Source organism: Carassius gibelio, chromosome B19 (genome assembly GCF_023724105.1).
Source record: "Carassius gibelio isolate Cgi1373 ecotype wild population from Czech Republic chromosome B19, carGib1.2-hapl.c, whole genome shotgun sequence".
Taxonomy (NCBI): domain Eukaryota; kingdom Metazoa; phylum Chordata; class Actinopteri; order Cypriniformes; family Cyprinidae; genus Carassius; species Carassius gibelio.
In genome coordinates this window covers 25,021,280-25,048,804 of record NC_068414.1, presented here as the reverse complement: position 1 = coordinate 25,048,804, position 27,525 = coordinate 25,021,280, and the positions used below count along the sequence as shown (strand labels likewise).

At 36.7% G+C, this 27,525-nt stretch overlaps 3 protein-coding genes and 1 long non-coding RNA gene across 8 annotated transcripts in view; 2 read left to right on the top strand and 2 right to left on the bottom strand.

Moving 5' to 3' along the window:
* LOC127978542 (exostosin-1c-like) overlaps nucleotides 1-1,589 on the bottom strand; it is a 69,454-nt gene extending 67,865 nt beyond the window's left edge. Inside the window, exon 1 of one of the 2 annotated variants that reach the window (XM_052583268.1) lies at nucleotides 1,407-1,589. The gene's annotated coding sequence lies outside the window, so the exon portion shown is untranslated. Of the gene's footprint in view, nucleotides 1-528; nucleotides 1,381-1,406 lie in introns of those variants that run through there. The other variant, XM_052583267.1, reaches the window with a different exon arrangement.
* A 699-nt stretch (nucleotides 1,590-2,288) lies between these two features.
* On the bottom strand, nucleotides 2,289-8,063 carry LOC127978543 (probable thiopurine S-methyltransferase). Of its 4 annotated transcripts, XM_052583272.1 has the most exons (10): nucleotides 7,927-8,045; nucleotides 4,750-4,779; nucleotides 4,554-4,719; nucleotides 4,040-4,132; nucleotides 3,812-3,944; nucleotides 3,255-3,307; nucleotides 3,085-3,159; nucleotides 2,905-2,990; nucleotides 2,748-2,792; nucleotides 2,289-2,599 (listed from the first exon to the last, which is right to left on the bottom strand). In XM_052583272.1, exons 3-10 carry the CDS (start codon nucleotides 4,646-4,648, stop codon nucleotides 2,481-2,483), a joined length of 699 nt encoding a protein of 232 aa, XP_052439232.1. In that variant the 5' UTR covers nucleotides 4,649-4,719; nucleotides 4,750-4,779; nucleotides 7,927-8,045; the 3' UTR covers nucleotides 2,289-2,480. The 4 variants fall into 4 exon arrangements, with proteins under 4 accessions (XP_052439232.1, XP_052439229.1, XP_052439230.1 ...); XM_052583269.1 differs by having other exon boundaries at nucleotides 4,554-4,779; nucleotides 7,927-8,063; XM_052583270.1 differs by having other exon boundaries at nucleotides 4,554-4,783; nucleotides 7,927-8,056.
* A 39-nt stretch (nucleotides 8,064-8,102) lies between these two features.
* LOC127978546 (uncharacterized) lies at nucleotides 8,103-10,469 on the top strand. Its single transcript, XR_008158541.1, has 4 exons — nucleotides 8,103-8,220; nucleotides 9,892-9,989; nucleotides 10,182-10,316; nucleotides 10,426-10,469. It is a non-coding gene; the product is annotated as an uncharacterized LOC127978546 (long non-coding RNA).
* A 2,595-nt stretch (nucleotides 10,470-13,064) lies between these two features.
* LOC127978544 (syndecan-2) overlaps nucleotides 13,065-27,525 on the top strand; it is a 30,876-nt gene continuing 16,415 nt past the window's right edge. The window contains exon 1 of the mRNA XM_052583273.1: nucleotides 13,065-13,475. Within this exon, the coding sequence (XP_052439233.1) occupies nucleotides 13,416-13,475 (60 nt within the window). The 5' untranslated portion in view covers nucleotides 13,065-13,415. The remainder of the gene's footprint in view (nucleotides 13,476-27,525) is intronic.

Genomic DNA, 27,525 nt, shown 5'->3' with positions numbered 1-27,525 from the left:
GGGATCTAATTAAAAAGACACTACACTCAACATTAAAATGCTGTGACAGTCTGGATACACCTGTGATGGCCGAGATGTCTAACATGTCTAATTGGCAATCACAAGCTCTGATCTACTGTTTTCTTCTGGATACAAACTACAACTGCTAATGATGCATTCTTACAGAAAGTCATAAAATATTGTGTATATATATATATATATAAATCAAATCGTTTTTTCACATTTAAGTCTATATTAAGTAATATACTTAGTTTGTTTACAATAAGATCATTTACATTCATATATTATTTTTGATTTAATGTTACTCAGTATATATATATATATATATATATATATATATATATATATATATATATATATATATATATATATATATATACGAGTTTACGTTACATTTCTATTTTTAAATAATACTTATTTAAATTAAATAAAATGAAATGATATTTGCCATTTCTAAATTTGCACGTTCATTCTACTCTTGTGGCTTGTTTACCGTTATTTCGTGATTAAAGTGATTAAGTGCGTTACCTGTTCTTATCGCGTTGGTCCCTCGTTATGGCTGCATCCTCCTCCTCATCATTATCCCCTGCCGAAACTGAACGCTTCCTTCTCTCCTTTCTCTGTCAAATGGCCCTGCTTGTTTCACTTAGCACAATATTACGTGATGCAGTGACACACATGCCACATAGTCCACCCCTGAACGGAGTCCACAAGCGCCGTAGACACCTCGGCTGTTTTCAAACCTCCGTCTCTCTCTCTCTCTCTCTCTCTCTCTCTCTCCACCTCCTCCTCCGGAGCGCGTGTGTCTTCTCGCTTTACCAGCTCTACAACCTGATTGAGTTACAGAGCGGCGCGCGCGTAATATCACACCTCCTCCCGCGTGCCCTGCCTCTCTTCCCACTCTTTAATGATACAGAAGCAGATTTAGGCAAATATTAATATTCCATTGCGGGCTACAATTATCCTGAGGCTGGTTTGTTTGAGTTATCGGCTTCCAGACAGTAATAGCTCATCGTAAGAGGCGTTGCTCCGCTATAACAATGTGGGTTTCTTACCTTAATTGCGCGTCAGATCATGTGGATGAATTAAGAGATGAGACTGCCGCCTGTATATGTAGTCATTAAGCACACTGAAACGCCAGCAGCCACGTTAATATTTTAGCGAGCTGGTGGATGAGAGCTGTCGCTGCCTTTTGTATGAAATATGACAAGGAAACAATGGTCGCAGTGCCCTTGGGGTGGATTGCGAGCGGCCGCTAAAATTGAACTGAAATGTGATATTGATGATAAAAAAATAAATAAAAATATCACACACAACACATAAGAGTCCAAGAGCTATGCAAACAGTGCGATGCAGAGGGCACAATGTAGCACCCTTATATTCTGTACAGTACGACAGTACCTCACCCTGAACTTCAGCAGAAGCTCAATGGTGCACTCCGCAAATCCCGTTCAATCGCACCCAAATCACCGCGTTCAGATGCTTATCCCTCTCTCCATACTTCAACACGTGAATGTACAGGTGATGCGTATGGATAGCATCCGATACAGCATCAGTTTATAAGGATACATTGTTCATTTTCTCGCATCCACAACATTCCAATCGACCCCGCCCCCGGCGCTCGTGATTGGCTCAGAGACTCGGGGTGCCTTTGCACGAGCTATATTTAAAGTAAACAGGCGCACATCTGGCCAACGGTGCGCGTCACTGTCGCCGGAGGTCGCGAGCCGACGCTGTGCGGTGAACCAGAAAAGACCTTGACGACTTGAAGGTTGACAAAGTATTTATCCGAGTTTAAAAGGGAGTGATTTACCATGATTTACATGGTTACGATTCAGGATTTGAGACGGGAAACGTTATTTGGTTTCTTTAAATGATTCCTTAACGGACCCATTAACGAATCGTTCAGTATTATTTCTCCAAAAATGTTTGGAAAACAAGAAACATATTTCTTACTGCCTGAAAGAGTCTGTTGCCAAATTTGAACAGATTTAAACGGATCAGAATCAGATAACTATAACATTTTGCAAAAGAAAAAAAAATGTTTATGGGCTTTTAAGTGGCATGAACAGACTAATATAAATTACCACAATACTACAATATTCGCATGGTAAATTCAGTAGAAATACTGATTTAGAACTCGCAGGTGCAAATCTTTTTTTTAAATGTCATTTTATCTGTGCGGACATCTGTCAAACTACTGCCATCTTGTGGTCAGAATAAGAGCTCACATCACTTGTGACCATTTATGAAATAAACAGTTATGAAACAAAAATAAAACAATAAAATAAATATTTGGAATTTATTAAAATATTTTGCATTACATTGAAATACTGAATTATCAACTTGCAGCCCACTGTTATCAAAACAGAAAAATGCAAATTGCCTTTTATTAACCCCATGTTATTTTTGACAATTATTTATTGCATTATTAAGTAATTTTTACTTTTTAATAACCATCCAGTAGATTTGATGATTGATCATTGGGCTTCTGGAGTGAGAAGGTACACTTTCTCCGTCATTGAATCCAGTCCCCATGATTTGTGCTTTTCCTCAAAGGCATCTACAGACTCTATCAACTCAATGTCACATCCACCTCCTGAAACATGACACATCGCTAAGATTATTGGATACACTTATTTAGAAAAAAAAAAGCTATAAAAAGCTCTATAATACATAATGAATGATGAAAACACCCAGGTACAAAATAGGTAAGAAGACATGTCAGAACAGTGACCAAAACTCACCAAATAATTTTTTTACATCCTCTTCTGATACAAAAAATGGTGGACCTGTATTTCAAATATAGCAACAAATATCAACTACTAAAGACAACACACATAAGCTTTATAATCACTAAAAATAATAATGAATTATTCCATTCGTTTTCCCCTTTAACATTACCTTTATACAGCTCAGGATTATATTCCAGTGTGTCCACCAGATACCTGCAGTCGTTGTTCATTAAGGACATAAGGAGAGTAGCATACCTTGGAGATGAAGGGAATATGTATTTACATGCAATCCCACTTAAATAAATTATTAAATAAAAGAACATACGTTTTTCACTAGTTTAATCCTTACTTTTGCCTGTCACATGGGTTTATAGCCACCAGCGCTCCTCTATCCCAAATTCCTCCAAACTTTCCTCCAACATCACTTTATATGGACAAAGATTGAAAAGACGCAGAGGCATTTAAAAGCATTTCATGTGACATGTTTTATCATCTAAAGTTAGAAAGTATAAAATGTACCTGGAGAACTTGTATAAGTCACACTGATAGATGGAGATCTTTCCATCTGCACTCTGAGGACAAGGAAAATGCATTAGGTGAGTGGGCATGACACAAAGACATCACGCTGTCTACTTCCATTAAAGAAAGCTAAAGCATTGTGACAATCTCACAGTGGGAGTGTATTACACTGAGGGGCATCGGAGGAAAATGCCATTATAACAATACATATAACAGTGCATATACCTATGCTTAACCTCATTCATTTCTAGTTATTTTAGCTGTACAAAAATGTGTCTGTTATATGCTCCTTTATATTGCAAACTGGTATTTGTAATTATACTATTTGAATTAATTATTAGAATCATAAACAGATGGTTTGTGGCAGTAAACTTTTGAACATCATCTAATTAATCAGAAGTCTTGGACATTCAAATGTCTTGTATCTATGTGGAAATATAAGGTGGATAATAACTCAGTGTATGATTTATGGGCACTATAATCCTTTAGGGCTTATTTTATCATTGGTATTTTACCTAGCAATCAGTATGGATGACAAATGCAGGACCTTTAGATACCTTGAAAACCTTTGCTCCGGGAATGGCTGGTACTGGTTCTTCATTAAAAGCGAGATTTTGCTCTGCAAAGAATTGTTTGATTCCTTTTTCAGAAATTTCTACTCCAACAACTGTGTGACCCATATCAGCCAACCTGCGAAACATTTTTTTTTTTTGCACATTTTATGGAAGAGCTAGGAAGATTTGAAACATTACTCATTAAACACAGAGAGACTTTTGACCTCATACCATTTCATGTCTACAGCTTTTCCGCATAGTGGGAAGAAGAATCGAACCTCCTTTCGTCCACATACGACTTTGTCCAAGTTGTTTTCCAGCAAACTATCAAAAAGGTCCAAAAAAATAGGAAACTGAAACAACTGAAGTAAGACATTTACAGTAAAATAATAAATCGATACCACTGTGTGATTCCTCTACACATTTAGGATCATTATTCATAAGCAACGCAGGATGGTGTCTAAATCATGGAGCTCAGTATTAGTATGCATGATTAATGATAGAATAGCATAGTATTTTGTAACATCATTACTGTTATTGATCTAAATCAACAGCTGAGTTGAATAAGGACACTATTTTATGTTTATAGCTGCTTCACAGAAGAATTTAAATGTCTTATATTTGATTTAGTATCACTGATTCTGTCATTTTCCTGTTTATCACAGGTAAAGGTGCTTTGAAACAATCTGTACAGAAAAAAAGGTGACTTGACTGTAGTGTTTGTGGAGACTAAATATGTGATTACTTGTGCACTGCAGATCTGTGAAAACCAGTTCTTCCTTCCTGCCACCTGTCCTCCCACTCGGACAAAGCCATCACTCGGTTTTCCTGGACAGACATCTCTTCTCTTCTCTTCTCTTCTCTTCTCTTCTCTTCTCTTCTCTTCTCTTCTCTTCTCTTCTCTTCTCTTCTCTTCTCTTCTCTTCTCTTCTCTTCTCTTCAGCTGGTTTCTTCAGGGTAGCAGACAGTTGCTATCTGCAAATGATAAAATGCAACTAAGCACATAATTATGCAGAGTTAGGAAATCAAAATAGATAAGCTGATCAGCATCTTACATTTTTTTTTAGAAAAATTCCATTGTTGACGTCATTGTTGATCTAATCAAGCTACTGTGGCCCATATTTATTTTATCAGATTCATCTGTCAAGTTGAACAAGTTGCATGACATGCACTTATCCTCAAAAAGCATGAACAAAACTATGCAAGATAAAAAAAAAAAAAAAAAAAAAAAACTGTTGGGATTACCGACACACACACCAGTGGTGTTTTAAAATGAGGAGGCAGTGATATATATATTTAAATATAAATGTTACATAAAGTGAACAAATATATTTTTATTTTGTATTTATATATGTATGTATATATATATATATATATATATACACACACACACACACACACACACACACACACACAAAACAAAAGGCAGTAACAATTTTAACAATATTCTGTAAAGTTTACAATGAGTTTTCTTTAGTTAACTACTTTAGACATGAACTGACATGAACTAAGAATAAACAATAGCCTACTTCTACAATATTTATTAATCTTAGTTCATATTAATTTCAACATTTACTAATTATTAAAATCAAAAGTTGTTTGTTAACCATAGTTTATGCACTGTGAACTAACAATGAACAACAGTATGCTATTCTCATAACTGATGTAAACAAAGACTAATAAATGCTGTAATAAATGTTCATTGTAAGTTCATGTTAAGTTAATTCATTAAATGACATTTTATTGTAAAATGTTACCAATATTTTTATTTGTAAACTGATGTTCATCAATTGTTTTAATTAGTTATCTTATTTCGGGTTTTGTCATGAAGGCTCTGTAAACACTGCCACAGACACAAAGATATATCTTTCATTTCATCAAGCTAAATACTCACTAAAAACTGACGCAGTCGTCACGATTTCAGACCATTTCAAATTCTATTTTGACGTGACAAAGAAGTGATATCCAAGCGGGAGAGTTTTTTACTTACTTTATAATTAGTTAATAATGCCATTTTCCTCATTCAGACCGAGAGCTCGCACGAAAACAAGGGGCAGGATTTATCGCAAGAACCGATCACATCCAACCTTAACCAATAATATCCAATTATAGAGCGATGGAGGTATTGCCTACTCTCAAGTGATTTTCCCCAATTCATCTCAATGAGCCTCCACAAAAGTCAAGGCACACTTTAAGGTCTCTTTAGTACGACGGTGTTTTAGTGCCATATATATATGTATAAAAAAAGATCATTCTAAGATTACGAGAATAAAGTTGAAATGTTTCTAGAATAAAGTCATAATAGGCCTACTACGAGAATAATCGCAATATTATGAGAACAAAGTTGAAATGTTTCGAGAATAAAGTCAAAATATTACGAGATTAAAGTCGAAATGTTACAAGAATACATTTTCACATAGCCTATTTGGAATTTTCACAAAGAGAAAAAAAGTCATTTTTATTTTTATCTTTTCGCTTTGTGAAAATTAATATAATGAATTGTTTCACATAAATACAGTAATCTGATCATTAAAGAGCTTGAAAAACATTATTGTAAGACACAAAAGTAGGTCTATCAAAAGTATGAATCTTATTACTATTGGGTGGCTGATGCACTACAAATAACGAATGCAACGGAAGATATGAAATATTATTTCCAAACATTCTGTCCCCACGAGTATGACACATGGTATGAGTTCTGCTAATAATCCCACATATTTATAGTGTATTTTTAAAAAGTGTTAATTAAGAGAGCTACAACCCCCCTGAAGGAATGTCGATTGGATGTTTGAGCTGATGTTAAGATAAAAAGTTATTCCTGTTCAGTCTTTTAATAAATCGCATATTCTTGATATTAAGCTCCGACGCAACAATATTCAAATCAATTTCAAGTATTTCGCCTTAATTCTCGAAACATTTCGCCTTTATTCTCGAAACATTTAGCCTTTATTCACGAAACATTTCGCCTTTATTCACGAAACATTTCGCCTTTATTCTCGAAACATTTCGCCTTTATTCTCGAAACATTTGGACTTTATTCTCGAAACATTTCGCCTTTATTCTCGAAACATTACGCCTTTATTCTCGAAACATTTGGACTTTATTCTCGAAACATTTGGACTTCATTCTCGAAACATTTAGACTTTATTGGCGAAACATTTCAATTTTATTCGCGAAACATTTCGCCTTTATTCTCGAAACATTTCGCCTTTATTCTCGAAACATTTCGCCTTTATTCTCGAAACATTTCGCCTTTATTCTCGAAACATTTCGCCTTTATTCTCGAAACATTTCAAATTTATTCTCAAAGCATTTCGATTTTATTCACGAAACATTTATACTTTATTCTGATAATATTTCATCTTTATTCCCAAAGGATATCGACTTTAATCTCGTAATCTTAGCATTTTTTTTCAATGTGGCACTAAAATGCCGTCGTATTGTAGAAAGTCAGTGGACTGAAGGGAGGCAAGCTTCCGCTGTAACTTTACCTGTAGGTGTGAGTGTTGGACAGTGTTACTTCATAAAAACGAGTGACATTTAGACTTTTAATATCATATTTAGTCATATTTGTGCCCTTCTTTTTTTGTAATATCGATTATTTTCTCATCCGACTTTTTGATGAGAGACTGCCTCCATTGCCTCCTCGGAGGAAACGTTCCTGACACACACACGCACAGATACACACACGTTTTAACACCTGATCAACTTGTATAATCACGATCACAAAGCATATATCATGTCATCTTTGAATTGTTACTCTCTCTGTCCTATCCTCTATGCTCTGATTCATAACAACGGGCGATCACCGGCCAACTGAGAGAACTCAATTTTTATCTTTTATGTAACGTTAGTTATGTTTTTTTGTGTTCTTACTGGTTTTATTATTGTTGTTTGTACAGCAGTTTGGGCTGCATTCTTTGCAGCAGCGACGTGCTTTATAAGAAAACACTAGAACTCAAAAGTTCAATAAAAGCATAAATGTTGGAAACACAAAACAAATAGGCTAACTTAAAAACTTCGTCACTTCAAGGCAGTTAGCTTAGTCAGGCAAAATACATTTAAGAGGAATCTGCAGCAGTCACTGTAAATTTTTGATAAGATTTCAAATCCGTTACCTCACATTTCCAATTCAGTAACCAACCGAAAAACCGCTTCAACATCAAAGTCTATCTCAAAGTCTTTGCTCACATGCACCGGTTTCATAACAGGAAGAGTTTGTGCGCAGTGGGCGTGGCTTCCCGCACAACGTCACACGTAGTGCTGGTACTTCCGTTTGTGGATCAGATGTCGCTAGGATACCGTGGACGCTCCCGGTTCTGGAATTAACAGTAGCCTACTAGAACAGTGAATCTATTGAGTGAGCTTTGCCAGAATCGCTGACTGAAACGATAGGAATTCATGCTAATATGGTCAGGACTGTTCTACAAAACAATTTCAGTACTATGACTAATGACTATGAATAGACCGAATATGTTAGAACAAGCAGCCCTTTGCACTAGTAATATTTCATTTTTATTAACGTTATATGAAAACACTGGAAATATTGTAGACATTTCTAATTTCCTTGTCCAGTGGTCAAAATAACATTGCAATCTCACAACGGGGACAGTAACGTTTTGTGCTTTTGTTAAATAATAGTTACAACAATAAAAAACAATTACAGTTAATAATCATAATGATGTTTGTGTATCAAGCTGTCCCTAATTGTTTTTAAAAATCTAAATATTGGCATTATATTGGTCAATATGTTTTTATTGGAATAAAATCTATTTGTATTTAATATCTTCATACATGTCTTGGTGTACTTTCACCATTATTTAGGATTTAATTTAACTTTATAAATCATTAGTATGCATATCTACAAAACCAAATAATTTATGTAAACAACATTATTATTAAAACTGAGTAATCCTGACGGACAAATCAAACATTATGTCAGTCACACACACACACACACACACACACACGTATATATATATCTTTAAAAAACAAATACAATTATTATAAATTTATTATTACTAATATTTTTTTTTTTATTATTATTATTATTTTAAATAATTAGTTGAGCTAACTTTAAAAAGAGCTATGGTCAAGAGAGAAAGATAAGGTTTTACCCATTTCCCCCTATTCTCCCCTTCCTCTGGGCATTGGGACTGGAACAACGAAACAAGCAGCCTGGAGTTTATATGCTAAAACATTTAAAATTGGAAGAGGTGTCATGTCTTGTTTACTGGTATTTTATTATAATGTTCTTTAAAAATCTTTCACTATTTGGTATGGTTTTGCATTTATTTATTTAGTTTATTGTATAATTTTTTTTTTTGCACCAGCAAAATCAGTACTTTAGGTAGTACTAGAGGCAAAATAAATTAATTAATTAAAAAAAAAACCATCTGCATAGCAAGAGCAGTTCAGAAAGCATCTGTAGAATTTGCAAAAGTTTTCTGTTTTCTAATGTTATAGCTCATATGGTTGGCAGACATCAGGAAATAATTATGGCTTAATAACTTCATTCTCCTGGCATGGTGGTCATTATGCAGGTCTTTGATGTATTATTCTGAGCAATTGATTTACTCAGTTTCATTTTTCAAAGGAATACTGTGAGCCTGCTCAATTGGATGCCTTTAAGACCTCAATAAAACTCTAACAAAAGGAATGTGTCACGATTCAGGATGTTAAATGTAGATCCGTATACTTTGCTACATAATGAAAACAATATGAGCCATGAAAAATGGTCTTTTTCCCATAACCAGGATGATTTAATATACATTTAATGGGTTGCAGTGGCAGCAGCCTGTTTGCTACAGGAAAACGACAGGCTTCCCATTCCTCTTCGTTTTATATCTCTGCTAAAGTATACGTTTTCTTTTTTATTCTATTTTATTTTACTGTGTATTTTATTTGAGGATGACTTTTATATCTGCGTTCTCTTAATTTTCACTTGTTTTACTGATTTCTTCCTATGTGTTGTCTAATATATGCACTTTTTTTATTCATTCCTTAATAAAAAGTACATTTTAGTTGCTGCTATGTTAGTGCAGCTGTATGATTCCAAATATATTTTGCCAAAATTTTTGCAGGAGCAAAGATCTGGATGGGTTTCTTGCCAATCTCCTGCTCTACTTTTCGTGCTACTTTGAAAAAAACCTGTGGAGGGAAGACCGAAGTCTCTCATGGGGTGAGTTTGAATTTGGAGCCAGGCATGAATTAAAAAGCATGAAATTATTAAAGTAGCAGTGCTGAATTACTAAAATGTCACAATTAAGATGTGTATGTACCCTATTCAATAACCTAACACAGCTTTTTAATCGTATTAATCTGTGACGATTGCATTAACAGCATGCTATCCTTAACCTTCCTGCTCTTTCAGAGAGGACACTGAGAGGCAGATGCATGGAGGAACATGTGCTAAGGTGGAGCTGGCACAAAAGCAGTTTGCCCTCTGGCACTTCAGGCTACTGCTGGGGATAAATATGCCTCAAAATCACCATATGGCTTTTGACAGGTCAGAACAGCTATTGATACCATACCTTTGAGATCAGTTGTGCGTGTTTCAATGCTTTAATGAACAGTGTGATGAATGAGGAAACAATAAGCCTGATTTATATATGCAGGATTAAGGTATCATCCACTTGCTGTAACAGACAACTCTACGAGGTATGTGCAGGCCATTTGACCTTTGTGATTCATAAAGAATGTAAACCTTTTAGAGGTCTTTGAATATTATGTAATTGAATATAAGTAGCCATCACCTGCAGTTACAAGAGTTTCATATATGGTTCCCATGATGACATTAGTGTTTTCTTTACCTCAGTGTCTCTACATATGTATTAATGTAGAGGTTTTAGAAGGTCTGTCTTAACTCTGTGATATGTTGCTAGTAACGTGATAAACTTCAGTGTGCAAGTAACTTCAAGTGAAGATTTATGCTTTTACTGGCCTGTCGTCTCATTCATACGCTCTCTCTCTGTCTCCTGACCTTTAACCCAGGAAGCCAAACCGTTGCATGGCCCTGAGCATAATCATAACCCAGCATTACCCCCTGATGCATAGTATGCGTCTATTTTGCAAGTGTTTCTAATAGTCTGATTGTACTTTCTTGTGCATTTAGCTTTGAAATTCTTGGAAATGACACTGAAGCCTGAGGGAAGCCAGAGTTAAAAGGAGACTGGAGATAACAAAACTACCTTTTGTTGTTTGTGGGTTTTTACAACATGCTAATTTCTTTTAGCTATTGTTTATTGTCCACTGTGCTTTGCATGAGGGTTGTTGACTAAAATCATATTTTATAAGAAGAAATAACAATACATGCAACTAGGTGGCACTTGTAATATTGTTATTCAGTTCAGTCCTCTTAAAAGTGTACACATCCTAATGTTAGGAATGGAAATGATTAATGGAAAAATATATTAAACTAAGGAAGTTGGGTAAATTAAATGCATTACATTCCTTTTGTGTCAACTATCCGACAAATAGATTAATAATTGTATAGTATCATTATTAGTATTGGATAACTGTTGATGAATATGTAAGTGTTTATTAAGGGCACAAAAGAGGCCTCAGGGTTCTGGCAGAAGAGGCTTTTCCATCACCTTAATTGGCGGGGTAATCTAGGACACCACTGATAATAATCTTGGTCTGCAAAGCAAAAAGAGGGAGGGGTGAATGTGTTTTTGTGCAGGGGGTTAGTTTGTTATCTTTCAGGATGATCAGGAAGCAAGAGTCTAATTATCTCTAAGAAATTTACTGCTTCATAATTCCTTTCAAATGCATAGCATTGTTACAAATACATTGAGACTTAATTTTGTTTCATAGATTGTGGTCAGTAAATGAAGATCATGACCACTCAGAGAAGGTTTAAAAAAAAATAAAAACAGGATTTATTAGTCTGCATGATATTGTTTAGCATTATACGCTACGAATTTGTCCAATAGGGGGAGACATTGCATTGAGAATTCCTTTAGTGAGTTCTTGCAGGTATACTCTTTATAGTGGCACAGCTGTGGTTTGCGGGGCCCTAGTGCAGGTTTAAGCAGCGGGCCCTGAAATTGTTTAATTTGTATGTTCATTCTATTTATTTATACTCACTTACATAAATGAACTAGTGTCCTGCACCCCCTATTAAAAATAATTTCGAAAATTATATCTGGTGTGAGAATAATTTTGGATTTGACAGTAGATTAATTCTTCTTAAAACTACAAAAGTAATCTAGTTATCACTCAAGAGCTGTAAGTGATTTTCTTTTTTCATTTCCTTGGATATTTTGACATCATTTTGTATGTATTTATTGGTACAAGAGCAAGAAGAGGCAAATTCGGTGTCCAAGTGTTTTGAGAAGCATCTCTCTGTGTGTGCGTGGGTGCTCAATTCTCTTTCACATCTTGTTCTGTTTGCATGTTTAAACTGTGATTTGTATTTGTTCGTTAGGGTACAGGAGGACGCAATGGAAAGCTTGGTTCAGTGTTGTTTTCTGTGAGACATGGCTTTCTGTGTCCGCACAGAACACGGCATGCCAGTACTCAGCTGAGATTTCCTGCGTCTTGTGTTTGAATGCTTTAAACTTTTCAATTGGCAAGGCTTAAAAACACGTGCAAATGATAATCTTTCATAATGATGCACAGCAGTGGCCCGTCTACTATCCATAGCATCTTTTTAGGCTGGCCTCAGCCAGTTGGTGGGGGGCTTTCAACCAGGGGCCCCTATAATCATCACCATCTTTCACTCCACTAGTGATGGCCCTGGTGCCATTATGTTCATGCCTAAAAAATACAAATAAAAAGCATTTATTTTAAAATCCTTTAAGAATTTGGAACATAGTTGGCTCAGACTCACAGTTCAGTGAATTAGTAAGTGGTTGATTCAGTTCGGACCGATTCAGTCCGTTTAAACTGGTTTGGAAAACTGGTTCAACCTGTTCACTGACAAATCCGACTCATTCCAAATCAAATATATAAAAATATTCATAAAGTACATTTTATACTCAACGATTGCTTAAAATGCTTTTACATAATTAAATGTATTTAAGTAACTGGAAATGTACAAATAAATAACTCATTAAAATAACATAGTGTAATAAAGGCATTATATGGTTTTAGTACTTAAATCTGACATGTCTTAAAACAAACTTTTTGAAGACCAGAAAACAAACATTTTGAAAACCAGAATTGAAGTTGTCGTCTTTTCATATGGTCGCGCTCTCTGTCAATCATTGCTCAAGCTCTCCCTCTGTTTGACCCGCATTTTCCTCTCAGTCCTGCGGGTGGCTCTGGCTCGACAGCAGAGCTCAACTTCAGACATATGACCAAGAGACCTCACGTTAAATTCATCTTTGCGAAACAAGTGCCAGCTTTAACCGCATCCGGTCGTAGTCTCGACGCGTAAGACTTGACGAAACATATCGAAAACGACCTATTTTACTGCACAAGAGTGCGCGGAGGAGTAAGCAGACAAAAAGCAACACGTATCCGGTGGGATTTGAGTCCTGTGAGAGAGAGCGAGATTGGAGCGCGAGCGAGCGAGCGAGAGAGGGAAGAGTTTCTCCAAAAAGTGGAAACAGACACGGGGACGATATTTTCCTTTTTCACAAGCGAAGACTAAGGAATTATGAGGAACGTTTGGATGATATTAACCCTCGGCTTGACAGCCTTTCTTTCCGGGGAAAGGGTGAGTTTCAACCGAGAACAATAAGCGGTTTTCTGGGGGGTAGTTGAGCGTAAACTCAAGCAGCCAACGTTATAAAGTAACCATTCAAACACTGTTTCACTGGACTGATTATACTTTGCCACGTGTCAATGATAATTAATGTTTTAGATATGTATCGCGTCAGTTGTAATATATCAAGCATCCGTTTCGTTAATCACGGCAGTGTTTTTCAATTCAGCTTGGCATTGTTGTTTTACCTATAAGTATTGATACACACCAAAGGCTGTGTGTTTATCTTTTAAATGCTAATAAATAGAATCTAGTGAAGAAGACATTAAGCTAGGTATTAATGAACGTTAGGAATACTGCGTTTGATGTGTTTGTGACATTTTTGGAAAATGAGGAATGAAGCTTGATAGTTATTTCGCTGTTATTTTGTGTAATGTATAGCAGAGAAAGACAGTGTTCTCTCAACCTCATCTGAATCACAGACTCGTATAAAGCTACTATTAATTCGGCCATAAAAACCAACCTGGTTGTGGAGACATTTCTGGACAGGTACAAATGAAGTTGGGAATGCAGAAATAATTTGGTTTGGGGTTTTTTTTTTTCAAAATGTGACTGTAGTGGGAACTATATACAGTATTAAATGTGCATTGCCTTCTCGGCAACTGTTGGCGGGCTGAACTTTAAGATTGCACCATAAACCTATGTTTTCAGACCAATAGCACTCATTTTATCTGTAACACTTCTGTTTAAAGTCAACACTCATCCAACTTTTCCATAACCCCCCTGCTTAAAGTGGCCAGGTGCTTCTTAGAGCAGCTTAACATGCAGAAGCTGTAAATCAGACACTAACTCTCTTGGTCACACTTGGCTCGGTTTTCTAGAATGTGAACACATGCGATCGTAGATTTTTGCATAGGCTTTTTCTTAAAAGTCACAGTTACTCTTTATAATCCTAGACCAAGACGGAAAATGTATGTTCTGGAGCATTCATTAACTCAGGGACTGCTTTGCATTTCTGCCTGCCTACCTTATACAGTTAATTGGCAATGCATTTGATGATCGTGGATCCTGAATAAGCCAGTTGCTTGTAATTTTTTGACAAAATGCCAAGGGATTGCTTTGGTTCCAAAGTTGTCTGGCATGCTGGTTTGTACTGTCTCCTCCCATTGATTAGGACCTCACTCACTCACTTTGGCCTAGAGGCGTGAAGGCAGCATCAATCTCAGTAAGACCCAGCATAGCGTATAGATTTTCTATACCAGCATCATGTACACAGAGCAATTAAAGTTATCTGGCTTGAAATCTCCAGGATGATCCATGTATATGCCAGTGAGAGCAACCGTCCCCTTCTCCAATAAACAAACAAACAAAAAAATGGTTTGTTTGCGAATGTGACCTGATAATGTTATTAATTCTGTTTTTTTTTTGTGCCTCTTGACTTCTGCTTTCTCTGAAATTGTATGCTACGAACCTGTCACAGTTTGGTGTGCTGGCTGCGGCCAGATGTTTGACCGTGTAATTTGCATGATGTTTTCATGGGAAGTGTGAACATAGCCTTCGAAATGGAGATGTTTTGCATGGTCACTGCACTCTTTTTGCCTGTGACAGATCTCAAGGAATTAGTTTTCACCGAAACAAGTTTTTTTTAGTGTTTGGAAAGAAATTAGTGTCAGAAATAAAATGACGCATAAGCCACATAAAGTGTTTTTAATTAAAATTGTCCTTAATTAGGTTAGTTTTTCAAAACACTTCATAGATAGGTGCATACATGCTTTTTTTAATGCTACATTTGGTAACAAGCTGAATATTTGCCTGCACTATTGTTAACCACTTTTATAGTTTGTTACTACAATCTTAAGAATTAAGCTGCGAAAAAAGGTGTAAGAAAGGTGGCATAGAAGAACTATTTTTGGTTCCCCAAAGAACCTTCCAGTGAACAGTTCTTAAAAGGAGCATTTAAAAATCTAAAGAAACTTTTTTTCCAATATAATCGAAATGAAAACAGATTAGTAAAGTTCTATTGACTCCAAAGGCTCTTCATGGACCAGCCCAGTAATGTCAGTAAGGAACCTTTATCTTTATAAGAATGTATTTTTATGCTCTGTCCGGATGCTTATATGATTAAATGAATGCACAGAGCGACCAAGAGCGAGAGATAGTAGCATGCTGACCTCATTTTCACCCTTCGCTTCAGCCAGCCTCCCACCTGAGGCTGTTTTTCTATTCCTGATTAGCAAGGCGGATGGTCACACATCCGCAATAATCCTGCGTACTAAAAAATGTATTGAGTCTGCGAGATAAGGGCTCAGAAGTGCTCCCGTTTACGCTGCCCTTTAAATATTAATGGTTTATGGTGGAATATTGGCTTATGAAATAATGATAGTGTAACATGCTACAGCAAGTTTCAGGTTTTGATTGCCAGCGATGACTTTCTGTTAATGAAAACACGTCCACAAATCAGCGACGAGGTTGTCAGCACCTTTTTATCAGTGAGGAAACGATATTTCTAGATGGCTTTTATCTTTTTTTAAACACATAGCTGAATGAATAAAGTTGGAATCTCATAACTAGAAAAGAATCAATGTTCCATCATGGGAATAAATGGTATTTTCAAATACACAATTTCACAATATTGCAGTTTTTACTGTATTTTTGATCAAATAAATGGTGAGCATAAATATAAAAATGCCCTCAATGTTTTTGAGCGGTAGAATAATTGAAGCATTTTTTCTTCTCTGGCATGCATTTAAAGTGGACACACAGGAGAAAATCTTACATCCCACCACTCTTCCCTGGGGGGCTCTTTTTGATTGACTCTAACTGTTCCACATTGCATAATCCTTAATGGTCTCAGCAGGCACTGGGCCGCTAGGCCTGTAAAGGAATCCCAGAGTGCTCTTGTTTTGTCATCAGCCATGCAACCTCAGCCCCAGCCGACTTCTCTCCCTGCAGCTAAGCTCGTCATTATTATTACCCTGTCTTCGGTTACTCCAAAGAACAGTGGCATTATTCTTTATCTTCTTTCCCAGCAGATGGAAAGAATGAAGAGGCAGAGTAGGGGAGGGAAAAAAGATATGCCTTGCTATGCTATGATGGCACATGTCTTTTGCTTGTTTATGTTGACACCACAAACATCTGCAACACGTATGTGTGTTTGCTTCAAAGCGGCTCTGTTCACGTCCCCACCCCCCGAGAATTGGATACTGTTCTTTCACATGCATGCCAGTGGAAATCGACAAACAACGCTATCCAGAGTCCAGCGCGGAAGTAGTGGGAGCAGTGGCAGACCGACGTGCTCGATTCAGAGCTAGGACTGAAAGTGCTGCTGCCAAAGCACTGCTCTGGCCCGGTTACTGTAGACCTTAAGGAGCCTCAAGGGTGCAAAGCCATGACCCAGAGCCCCCCCCCCCCCCCCCCCAATGGGAACACACATGCTTGTGGAAAAAAGAGAAACCCTCAGCACGCTCCACCATTTAAAATGTGTTCCTTTTGCTCCTAGTCTGACTTTTCCTGCTCTTTATTAGCTTAGCAAATGGAAAGTTCCTTTGGAGGATTGTGGTTTAAGAACAGCGGTTGAAATGGAAGGGGGTTCGTTTTAACTGCTTTCATACTGCAGCTTTTGGGGCAGGCCAGGGTCTGTTTGACGTCAGAGTTTGGTTGGTATAAAAAATGGTTTTCTGAACTTTGGTGCACACCAGTTAACCACTCTGAGTTTGCTTGGTAGTCCGAGTTACATGTGAATTCTAGCACACTGTATGTCCAGTAAAGATGCATTAATTTGATAAACAACAATAAGAATATTTATGTTTAAAAGATTTCTAATTCATGTAAATGCTTATATTAATCAAAGAACACTCAAAAAGAATGTACCACAGTTTAAAAAAAAAAATGAAACAACATTGATAGAAACATTACAATTTCTGAAGAATCATGAGGCACTGAAAACTGAAGTAATGACTGCTAATAAATCAGCTTTGCTATCAGATGAATACATTTGTTAAAATATTTTAAAATAGGTTTTAAATAGGTTTTTAATAATTTCTCAACATTACTGTTTTCACTGTATTATTGATCAGTCTTGGTAAGCAAAGTCTCAAACTCGGACATCACGCCACGGCTGAATATCTGATGCGTATGGCACACAAAAGTGGAAACACTTTAGAAGTTTCAAAGTCGTCATTGGATTGGATCAATTATACAGGATTTCTGTATAATACGACAAAGATGACGTGGCGCCAAACCCCTCATTAAAGAATAAAGCCGCCATGTGTACAACTGTGATGACGAGAGCTTATCAGGATCAGTTAAATGCTGGATTCTCAAAAGAATGTGAAATATTTACATTTGTGGAATAGACTCTTTAAAATACGTCCAAGAGTGTTACACACTGGTCTGTTATTGTGGTGATATTTCCATGCCCTAAAACGTGACGCAGAATGAAACGAACTCTGATTGGTTGTTTGACATGTCGGTCAAACTGCCTCATGGGCGGCCTTGGCCAATGAAAGCTGCCATGGTTTCCCGACCTTCAGCCATCAATCTTTAGGTCTAGCTACGGTAAGTATAGGAATCGTAAAAAAAAAAAAAAAAACGCCTTCCCCCATCAAACTTTGACCAGTAGTGTAACAGTGAAGACGACATCTTTTTGTCAAGTCGTTTCCTCGTTAAATTTTGTCACTCTTCGCTGTTAGAAATTGTCATTTATAATGGAAAAAGATTTTGGAAAGATACTTGAGGAGACGTCTAACCGTTTGAGCTGATGAGTGTAGAAGCCGTCTTGTGAAGTGTAAATGTAAGAACAGTGTGAGACACCATCTGTGTGCTGCAGTGTGCATTTCTCATAGTTTGATGTTATGCAAGTCTGTAATTCATCTGATTCTGCAAAAAATAAACCACTTCCATCACGTGAGCCAAAGCTCATTCTGATCAGTTGTAACTGTGTGATTGTGATTTTTATTTTTTTTTATTATTAATTAGTAATGAATTTGGTAAAATCCTTTATGGAAAATGTCTTTCTCAGACTTGTGTATTTGTATATTTGCATTTTTTTTATTCATTAGTTTTTTTGGATATAATAATAATTTTGAAAAATGTATAATTATTAATTTATTAAAAGTCCACTCCTCTACATGTATAGTGATCATTTCATATCATTTATTTCTGTGATGCAAAGCTGAATTTTTAGGATCATTATCACATGATCCTTTAGAAATCATTTTAATATAATGATTCATTTCAAAGTTGGAATCAGTTCTGCTGCTTAATATTTTTGCAGAACATGTGATACTTTTTTCTTTAGGATACTTTGATGAATAAAAAAAATAAAATAAAAACAGTTATGTTTTTAAAATATAAATATTTTGTAATAACAATATACACTACTGGTAGGTAATTTGGGTTCAGTATTTTTTTTTCTTTTTTTAAAATAAAATCAATACTTTTATTCAGCAATGATGTGTTAGATTGATAAAAAGTAATAGTAAAGAAAATATATTATTAGAATTTTTTTTTTTTTTTTTTTTTTTTTTTATAAATGCAGTTCTTTTTAACCTTTTATTCATCAAATATATTAGACAGCATAACTGTTTCCAACACTCATAATAAATCAGAATATTAAAATGATTTCTAAATGATCATGTGTGAGACTGGATGTTACATGTGACACTGAAGGCTGGAGTAAGTGATCACTTACTGCTTTTTATTAAATGAGCACATGTAGGCCTATATGTAACTGAAGTAGTGCAAAACAAGTACAGAAAGTACATTTCTGTCAACTTTTTAGTGCATGCAATTATTATTTTTTCACAACTTTTTAGCTAAGAACACAAGTCTGTCAACTGTCTGCGGTTTTAAGAAGCTCTGTGGCATAAAACTATGTTCCCACTGACACTTGAAACTCTCTTAGCTGGGGAGCTAGTTGCTGAAGTACATAGCTATTTCTTATACTGTATATAAATATATATAAATTAATACCAAAGACTTTTGCACTCAATCTGTCTATATTATGAAAACTGGTAAATATAACCGTGACATTCCCTAATAGTAATGCCATATGGCCATAGTCTATGCTTCTTTCTAGCTATCTATCTATCTAGCTAGCTAGCTATCTCTATTTCTCTCTCTCTTGATATATATATATAAAAGAGTGTTCTTTATGTTAGCAGTTTTGTTTAGAGGGATTATATCTTTTGATACAAAAAAATGATCTAGTGACATTCAACTGTTTGGTAAAGGAACTTGCTGTTTGTAAAGTGTAGATATTTAGATATGCTGTCAGCTGTTTTGATGAACTTGTGAACCACAAATACCTGCGAAGAAATACTAGATTGCTTTTGCTGATACATGTGTTTGACATCTATGAATGTGCCTAATTAAAATGCACAGATACTTTTTCATTGTAACTTCATTAATTAACCATAGGTTGAGGTTGATATTTTCTCAAAGTGTTTTCTAGCGTTTCTTTAATTTCCACATGCCACTGACAATGTGACAAGTGGTTGTTATGGGAACCGTTTAGAAACCGTACCTCTTAAAAGCTGCACTTTGAAAGCATAGTATTTTACCCTTGTTTTGTCTCGATTGCTTCAGCGCATGTGACCTTGCTTAAAACAAACTGAAGCATCCTAGGAGATTTTTTAGGTGATGTTGAAGAGACTTGATAACTTGACTTTTCTCTGGTGGTTTCTGAAGACTGAAATCTGGTCCCCTCCAGCTGTTCTGAACCATCGATTGCACCCACTGATACTGGTGGCAGCCACCATATCCAATTTCTTTTAACTGTGTCCACCTAATTAGACCATGAGTGGGTACATTGCTTAGAAAGCGACTGAGACAGTGAGACAAGCGGCCCAAGAGGAGATTTTGTTGATCTTTAATTATTGTGGTTCAGAAAGCATAGAGACCCTTTGGGAGTTTTGATGTGCTTGGATGCATTAATTCGACAGCCCCACACGCCGCCGTTAATCTGGCCTAATGCACTCTGTTAACACCCATTTGTGTGCTGTAAACTGCAGTCTGATCTCTTTTTTCATACAGTAGCATTCCGTCACACTGTTTAAATGAGAAAAGAGTGAACTCAGAAGAGCCTGTCCAAATGAGTGCACTGTCATTGTTCGCACAAATGAAATTGACACGCTCAGTACTGAGCCGAACGTTGAGAACCTGCAGTCAGATTTCATACATATAAAACTGTGGAAATCTCATAACCTACCAACCAAAGCCCCTTTACACTGCACGCTGGACCCGGAAAATTGCTGGAACATTGTCAGGTCGCCTTCTGTGTGAACGCTAACACGTCCCGGGATTGATTCCGGGATTGGTCCCGGGTCGGGGACCTAGTAACTTTGCCGGGTTCAGTCCCGGAACGAGCGCAGAGTGAAAAAAGTGAACAAAACAAAATTACGCACAAATCCAATATACATACAGTGACTTAAATACACGTCTAAGATATTTTAAATATTTGAAATATTTAGAGGTGCACGATATATATCGGCCGATGATCATTGTGCATCTCGTCAGTAAAGCCGGTTCTCTAATCAGCAGTAAATACCATCATGTGCGTGATTTCACATAGAGCAGCTGTTACTACACGGAGCCGTTGTTAACTGACAAGCTGCGCAAATCCAAGCGGATAATGAACGTGAATTTGCACAGCTTCTCAGTTAACAACAGCTCCAAAATATTTTGGGACATCAAGTGAAAAAATTCTACTCACGTGATGCAACTTTTTTTTTAAAATAACTTTTTACAAATATAAATTAAGAGGTCAACATTTTCCATGTATTGAAAGTATCCAATTTTGTTTTCTTTTTTAAATGTGCAAAGGTTTTTCAAAACCATATGAGACCAACATGAATACAAAGAGTATGTTTCTAGTAACTTGGCACATGTGTTTTAAACTAGATTTCGTTTCTCATTTTCTTTATTGTGGACTCTCTTAATTTGTTATCGACCCATCCATCACATTCAGGATAACTTGCATGTGTCCTTTGTTATTGCATATAGGCCCCGTAGGACATTAAACATTGCTTTTTGGCACTGTGAGCTTCCTTTTGTTGTATTCTGCATCTGTTCCTGCTTTGTATCACCTTCGTCAAACTCCCCCAGTTAATATTCGCTTTGTTTTCTTTTTTCACGCTGCACTGACAGAACAAATCAGACACATTCAATACTGAGATCACAAACATATTTCTGTGTAATCATGGCCCCTTTCATGGAAAAACTGAGTAAATCTGAGCGTAGCTTGTATTAAAAGGCATAATTAACTAAGTGTTGACTCTACGTTGTGTACACACTAATAAACCGAAGCAGAAGCATCATGCGGTGGTTCCTCTTTGGTGTGGCTTGAGTCACCACTAGACCAATTCAGCACAGTTCTTTCTGTCACCACTTAGCCTGACAAACATCTAGCATTAACCATCAATTGTGCCTTTAAAGTGTCTCAGTGTTTCCATACGACAACCAAAATGAGTCTTATCAGCAAACATGAGATCAGACTGGCTCTTGGTTAGTCATATGGTGGAAAAGTTTTTCAATGCTTCTGGGGCTGGAAACTCATTCAAACCACACACATTCCTTTTGAATGACAGCAGAGAGTAAAACGAGCAGGGTAGAACAGGGTGTGAGGTTTGGCACAGATTTGAGATTTGTTTCTTGTGGTTCAGTTTGTCAACTGTCTCGCTTGTTGGACCGTTAAGCGGGTCCCTCTCTTTCATGATAAACTCTGCAGCGGCTGAGGTCTGTTGGGAAGAACCATCTCTTCCTCCAATTGCTCATCTGCACTCTTTATCATAAAAGATTTAAAGCTCAGACAAGCTCTGGTAAAGGACCTATTTCTGTTTGCCAAAGCTGAATTATTTACATAGAATGAAATATAAATTAGAATTTTGCCGTATACTTTAAGAATCCCTTAAAACCATTTCTGTTGTTAGGAAGACTAGATATATGTAGAAAGGCATGGCCCATTTTCTTCATGACAAAATATAGCATGTAAGTAGAAAAAAGTATGGAAAGCAAGAAAACATTTTAATTCATTCCTGATGATTGTGATAAGTAGCCACTTTCATTCATGAAGCACATTAAATTGTTGGATGGGAAATGATCCACATCTGTTATTCACAAATAAAGCTCTTTGGTTTCCAAGTTTAGTGTTTGTTTTTGTTTAATAGTATCGGGTGACCAGAATTAAAATTCTGGATGCACTTGACCAAAAATCGTAACCCAAAATGCTTTTCTTTTGTGTAATTATTACAAAACCTTTATTTATATTTTCAGCTCATATTTTGTGCAGTTTTTCTCTTTCGGCCAACTACTGAAATTTTCATTTTCAGCGGCCAAAATTTCAGTGCATCCCTTGTTGTTATGATTTCTGAAATTCACTTGTAGCATTTGCAAGAATTTATTTTAGTTTTCTAATGTTTTTAAAATTTACTTAACAAAATAGTGCAGAAATGTAATACCTGATATGTTTCACTTATATAAAAATGTGTAGTATTACTACATTTTATTTTTTAGTTTTCAAATATCTGTATTCATGTTTTCTTGTGGTTTAATTATCTTGAATGTCTTTTTGCAGCATTTGTTTGTAGCATTTAATTTCATAGTGAATTAAAGACAGTAAAGGCTATGTTTTGTTTTGATAAAGCATTGTCCTACATGTTTCTTAACCATATGGTTTAAGCAATGCAGTATTATATCCATCTTTGTTCATTTGTTTACTGAAAACCTTGAATATAGGTTGTTTTGTGGGTCCTTTAGTATGTGGCCCGATTTGCCCGGTCAACTCTAGCAATCCAACTAAGCTCATGCATGTGCCACTTTAACCCCAATGCCTTCACAAAGCTCTAATCCATAACGCAACTTTGTCTGTATGTGAAAGAGCAGCATGACATTTCATCTTCTGCACGCATTGAGAAAATGCCCTGCACTTTATTTTCATACCAGAATCTATCGATTCTCCTAGTTGATTGATAGATGAAGTGAAACGACAGATGTTTTCACCCAAGATGAGACTGAGGCCACTTCAAGTGAAGGTGTTGCTGTTCCTAGAACAGAAATTGTAGGTTGTAACAAGACCGTGTGCTCTAGTTTGTGGATTAGCCCCATATAATGGGATCAGAAATCACCACCTGCTGCTTTCTCCTGCAGCCTGCATCCCTCGTTTACTTTATTGATACGCTCTAAACGTTTTCTCTCCATCACAACACACACAGACCAGATGGTTGCCTGCGTCAATGAAACATCACTTTACCCTGCAATTAGGCCAGGTATTGCAGGGTACCTCACAATACTATATGAATACTATCACGATACATGGCTTACGATAATGATAATATAGGGATTCTGTGATCATAGATATATTGCTAGACAATTCTATAATCATACATCACAATATCTGTCTAACTATGAAAAAAAATGCCTGTGAAAAGATTAAGTGCAAGTTTTCTCTCTTTATTCAACTCCAGACTGTCAGAAAACAGCACATTTTACTTGTGTATTCTTGTACTTATTAAAAGCTTACACTTTTCTTTGTGTGTAAACTAACACATTTAACTGCTTATCAATTATATATATATATATATATATATATATATATATATATATATATATATATATATATATATATATATATATATATATATTAGGGGTGTAACGGTTCACAAAATTCACGGTTCGGTTCGATACGATACACTGATGTCACGGTTCGGTTCGGTTCGGTTCGATACGTTTTAGATACAGCAAAATGTAAAAACATCTCAACTTTTCAGAATGCCGCAAGCGCACCGCGGGTCATGTGACAAGAACTAACCAATCAGCTTCATCCTTTCCCGTAACAACTTTGAGAGCTCAGCCAAGATGAAGGAACAGCTGATCGTAGTTGTATATGGATTGCAATTTTGAAATAAATTTAGTAGCAGAGCTACTGCAAGCGATTTTTAGAGCTGCAAATCCATTTATCCTTCGCTGAAATTTCCGCGTCTCATGGAGAGAGCACGTCATTGTTGCTTAGCAAAGACAGACGCCTCATGAGCGCTTCTGCCCGAGCGCTTTGGAAAGGAGGAGAACGACATACCGTTGTTTTTTTATCCACCACTCTCTTGCCATCACCATTATAGCTTAAAGGGAATCCAAAGTGCACCCAAACACCAGACCTGTTGGTTATTGGGGGATCTTCTCATTTCTAGTCTGTTAAACGCATTGGCTATTTTGCAACGAGCCTTCAGCGCGTACTGAGTGAGCGAGCGCCTGCTGAGTAGCCTAACATAAACATATAAGATGGTGTTTTTTCCTTCTTCAGGAGTGTCAGGGGCGTTGCCTGTTACGTTGTTTGGGTTATTGGGCTACCTTGTTGAACGCATATCATTATATTTCTATCTCTCTCTTTTTTTTTTTTTTTTTTTCAAATATAATTAATTACTCCAACGAACCGTTCGGTATACATAATGCGTACCGCGTACCGAACCGAAAGCGTCGTACCGAACGGTTCAATACGAATACGCGTATCGTTACACCCCTAATATATATATATATATATATATATATATATAATATAATAATTATAATAATATAATTTACCTGGAGTGCTTTCTCAACTTCTCCTCTCATCAGAAAAACAAAGCCCCACACACGACATGCAAGAAAAAAATTGCCTTTCACATCCCCTCTTTTGCACACTCAGGTTTGTTTTTTCAAATGTAGAAGCACAGCAAGCACACACACTGCACACTGCTGCACCACATTACGGCTCTGAGGTTTTGTTTTGTTGTCCATGCCATAGGTATTGCATGCACACTAGTGATGTGCGGGTCAGGGTTTTATTTATTTATTTATTTTTTTTTACACTGCTTTTTTTTAATTATCTGGCCCACCACCGCAAATAAATTAAAATGTCCTTACCCGCCCCAACCCAACCCACAGGTTATGAGGCGGCCTATCAAACTGGTCAGCTATTTCACTTCAGCACCGCATTTCACAGATGCGCACTCAAATGAGGATTAGTGCATGAAGCCGGTGAAGACTCTATCCTTAAACAGACGTACATCATCTGCAGATATAAGGTATTTCATTGCACTTTAACAAGTAATCTGAATGGCCTATATATGTGCAATATTTTAAACAAGCCCTCACTAACTGAGTTCAATGCCACAGTTATGTTTGAATGCATCTCATTCTTGTTTCTGTGGTGGTGCGCCGAGCTCATCATGAGGCGCGCTGTATGAACGATGCATCAGTTCAATTCATCTTTACTCCAAATATGAACTTACCTGTTTTGAATAGCCTACTTTATATTTAACGTGTTTGTTTATGTCCAATATTAGAGTTCAACTATATGAATTGGCTGTTTTAAATACAGTATTTTTATATTTAACGTTAGTTTATCAGTATGTTTGAAAGGATTTTTTTGCGATTTTAGTCGCAATTGCACGGTTTAAAACACCAAGTAGTTATGCTATGACAAGAACAAAGAGTCTGTCTCATGCTCCACCAATGCACGATAATATCGTGTATTGTCGAACTGATCTGATTTGAAAAATGACCATATCGCCCAACACTACAACATATATGGATTTCTTTTTTTAGTTTTTAATGATCCGCACAATCCCGCCCCGCAAATAATGTGACAATTTCTATATATATATATACATACACACACACACACACACACACACACACACATATATATATATATAATGTGTGTGTGTATATATATATATATATATATATATATATATATATATATATATAGCAGTAGAGCTAATACAGTGGTTGGAAATTGGTTTTCGTAGAAAACATGGTTCATGGTTGCTCAGAGCACTTTGGAAAGAAAGGGGGAAATAGCTCGGCTGTGATTTCCATGCATTTTTAGATGCTGGGAGCAGGGAAATCTATATAGAGTGCCTTATTGTAGTAATTAAAATATCTATATTTGGCGCTAGATATCAATTTTCACATGGCATGGAAAAGGACAATGATATATCACCATATCAATATATTGTCCCACCCCTACCTGCAATCTAATATATTTCTGTTCGACTTTCAATCTTACTCTGTTGAAATAGGACAAATGGACAAGCCTCTCATAACTTTTAAGGTCTTGTTCTGTTCTCTCATCAATTTTAAGATTTTTGAAAAGTTTTTTTTTTTCCTGGCAATTCCCCTCCCCCTCTTCCCAAATGTCGTGGCCTCCTGAATCCCTTGAGGACAAATCCTCTTAAGGCAAAGGTTGGATGGGAATTCAATTGCGACAGAGTGAGGATTGGAACAGATCAGCCACTGAAGCGTCGAAATCACCTCCAGCTTTTATCTCTGCAGATAAGGGCCCATTTGCAGCGCCAAGTGATGAACAACTCTGGCAAGTCATCATTTTTGATGCCTATGTAAACGGATGGGTGAAAAACAGTTCATGTCAGCACAAACTTTCAAGAAAAAGCTCCCACTATATGATTCCTCCGCTATTAGTGAAACCTGACTAGCTGGCACTTCAAAAAAACTTCTCTTTTGGTAGAGTGATGATTGCAACACCGCAGGAGTTTGGAGAGTGTTAGAAAACAGAGGCAATGCTCATCTCCTTAATGTTCTTAGAATGACATTGTGACATTGTCGTGTCCAGTCCTTTGTTCCTTTTCTGCTTCAGACTATTTCATGCTCGGGGTTCTCTAACCACTGAGAGGTTAATGAGCTGAAACTAAAGAACTCTTCCATAGCTTCCTGTTGGAGGAGGGGAGGCAGGCGTGAGACTGGACAAAGCATCCCACCGACTTTCTAAGCCATTCCGCTCCACTTCAGCAGTGGCTGAAATCTGGATTAAATTAAACTTTGAACTGGCAGCTAATTTATACATCATTGTCCCTCAGGCAGCTCGAAGTTTTTAGGGCTGGGGTGGAGTTGTCTGAGCACAAAGCCCTGGCCTAACGCTGATGGAAGCCAAGCCTTTATCAGTGCAGACTCAGGGAAACATGGACCGTTTGAAGTGAATGCTGTTAGAGGCGCCTGTCCCCAGCTCAGTCACATGACTAGGGTTTGTTATCTTCAATCTCATGCTGCCACATTTTGACCCGCTGTC

Coding starts and splice junctions, on each gene's coding strand:
- LOC127978543 (XM_052583269.1), bottom strand. CDS start 4,648: ATGTCTGTCCAGGAAAACCGAGTGATGGCTTTGTCCGAGTGGGAGGAC. Junction 3,308..3,811: donor CCGGAGCAAAGGTTTTCAAG/GTATCTAAAGGT, acceptor CCTTGTCCTCAG/AGTGCAGATGGAAAGATCTC. Junction 3,160..3,254: donor GACTTATACAAGTTCTCCAG/GTACATTTTATA, acceptor GTCCATATAAAG/TGATGTTGGAGGAAAGTTTG.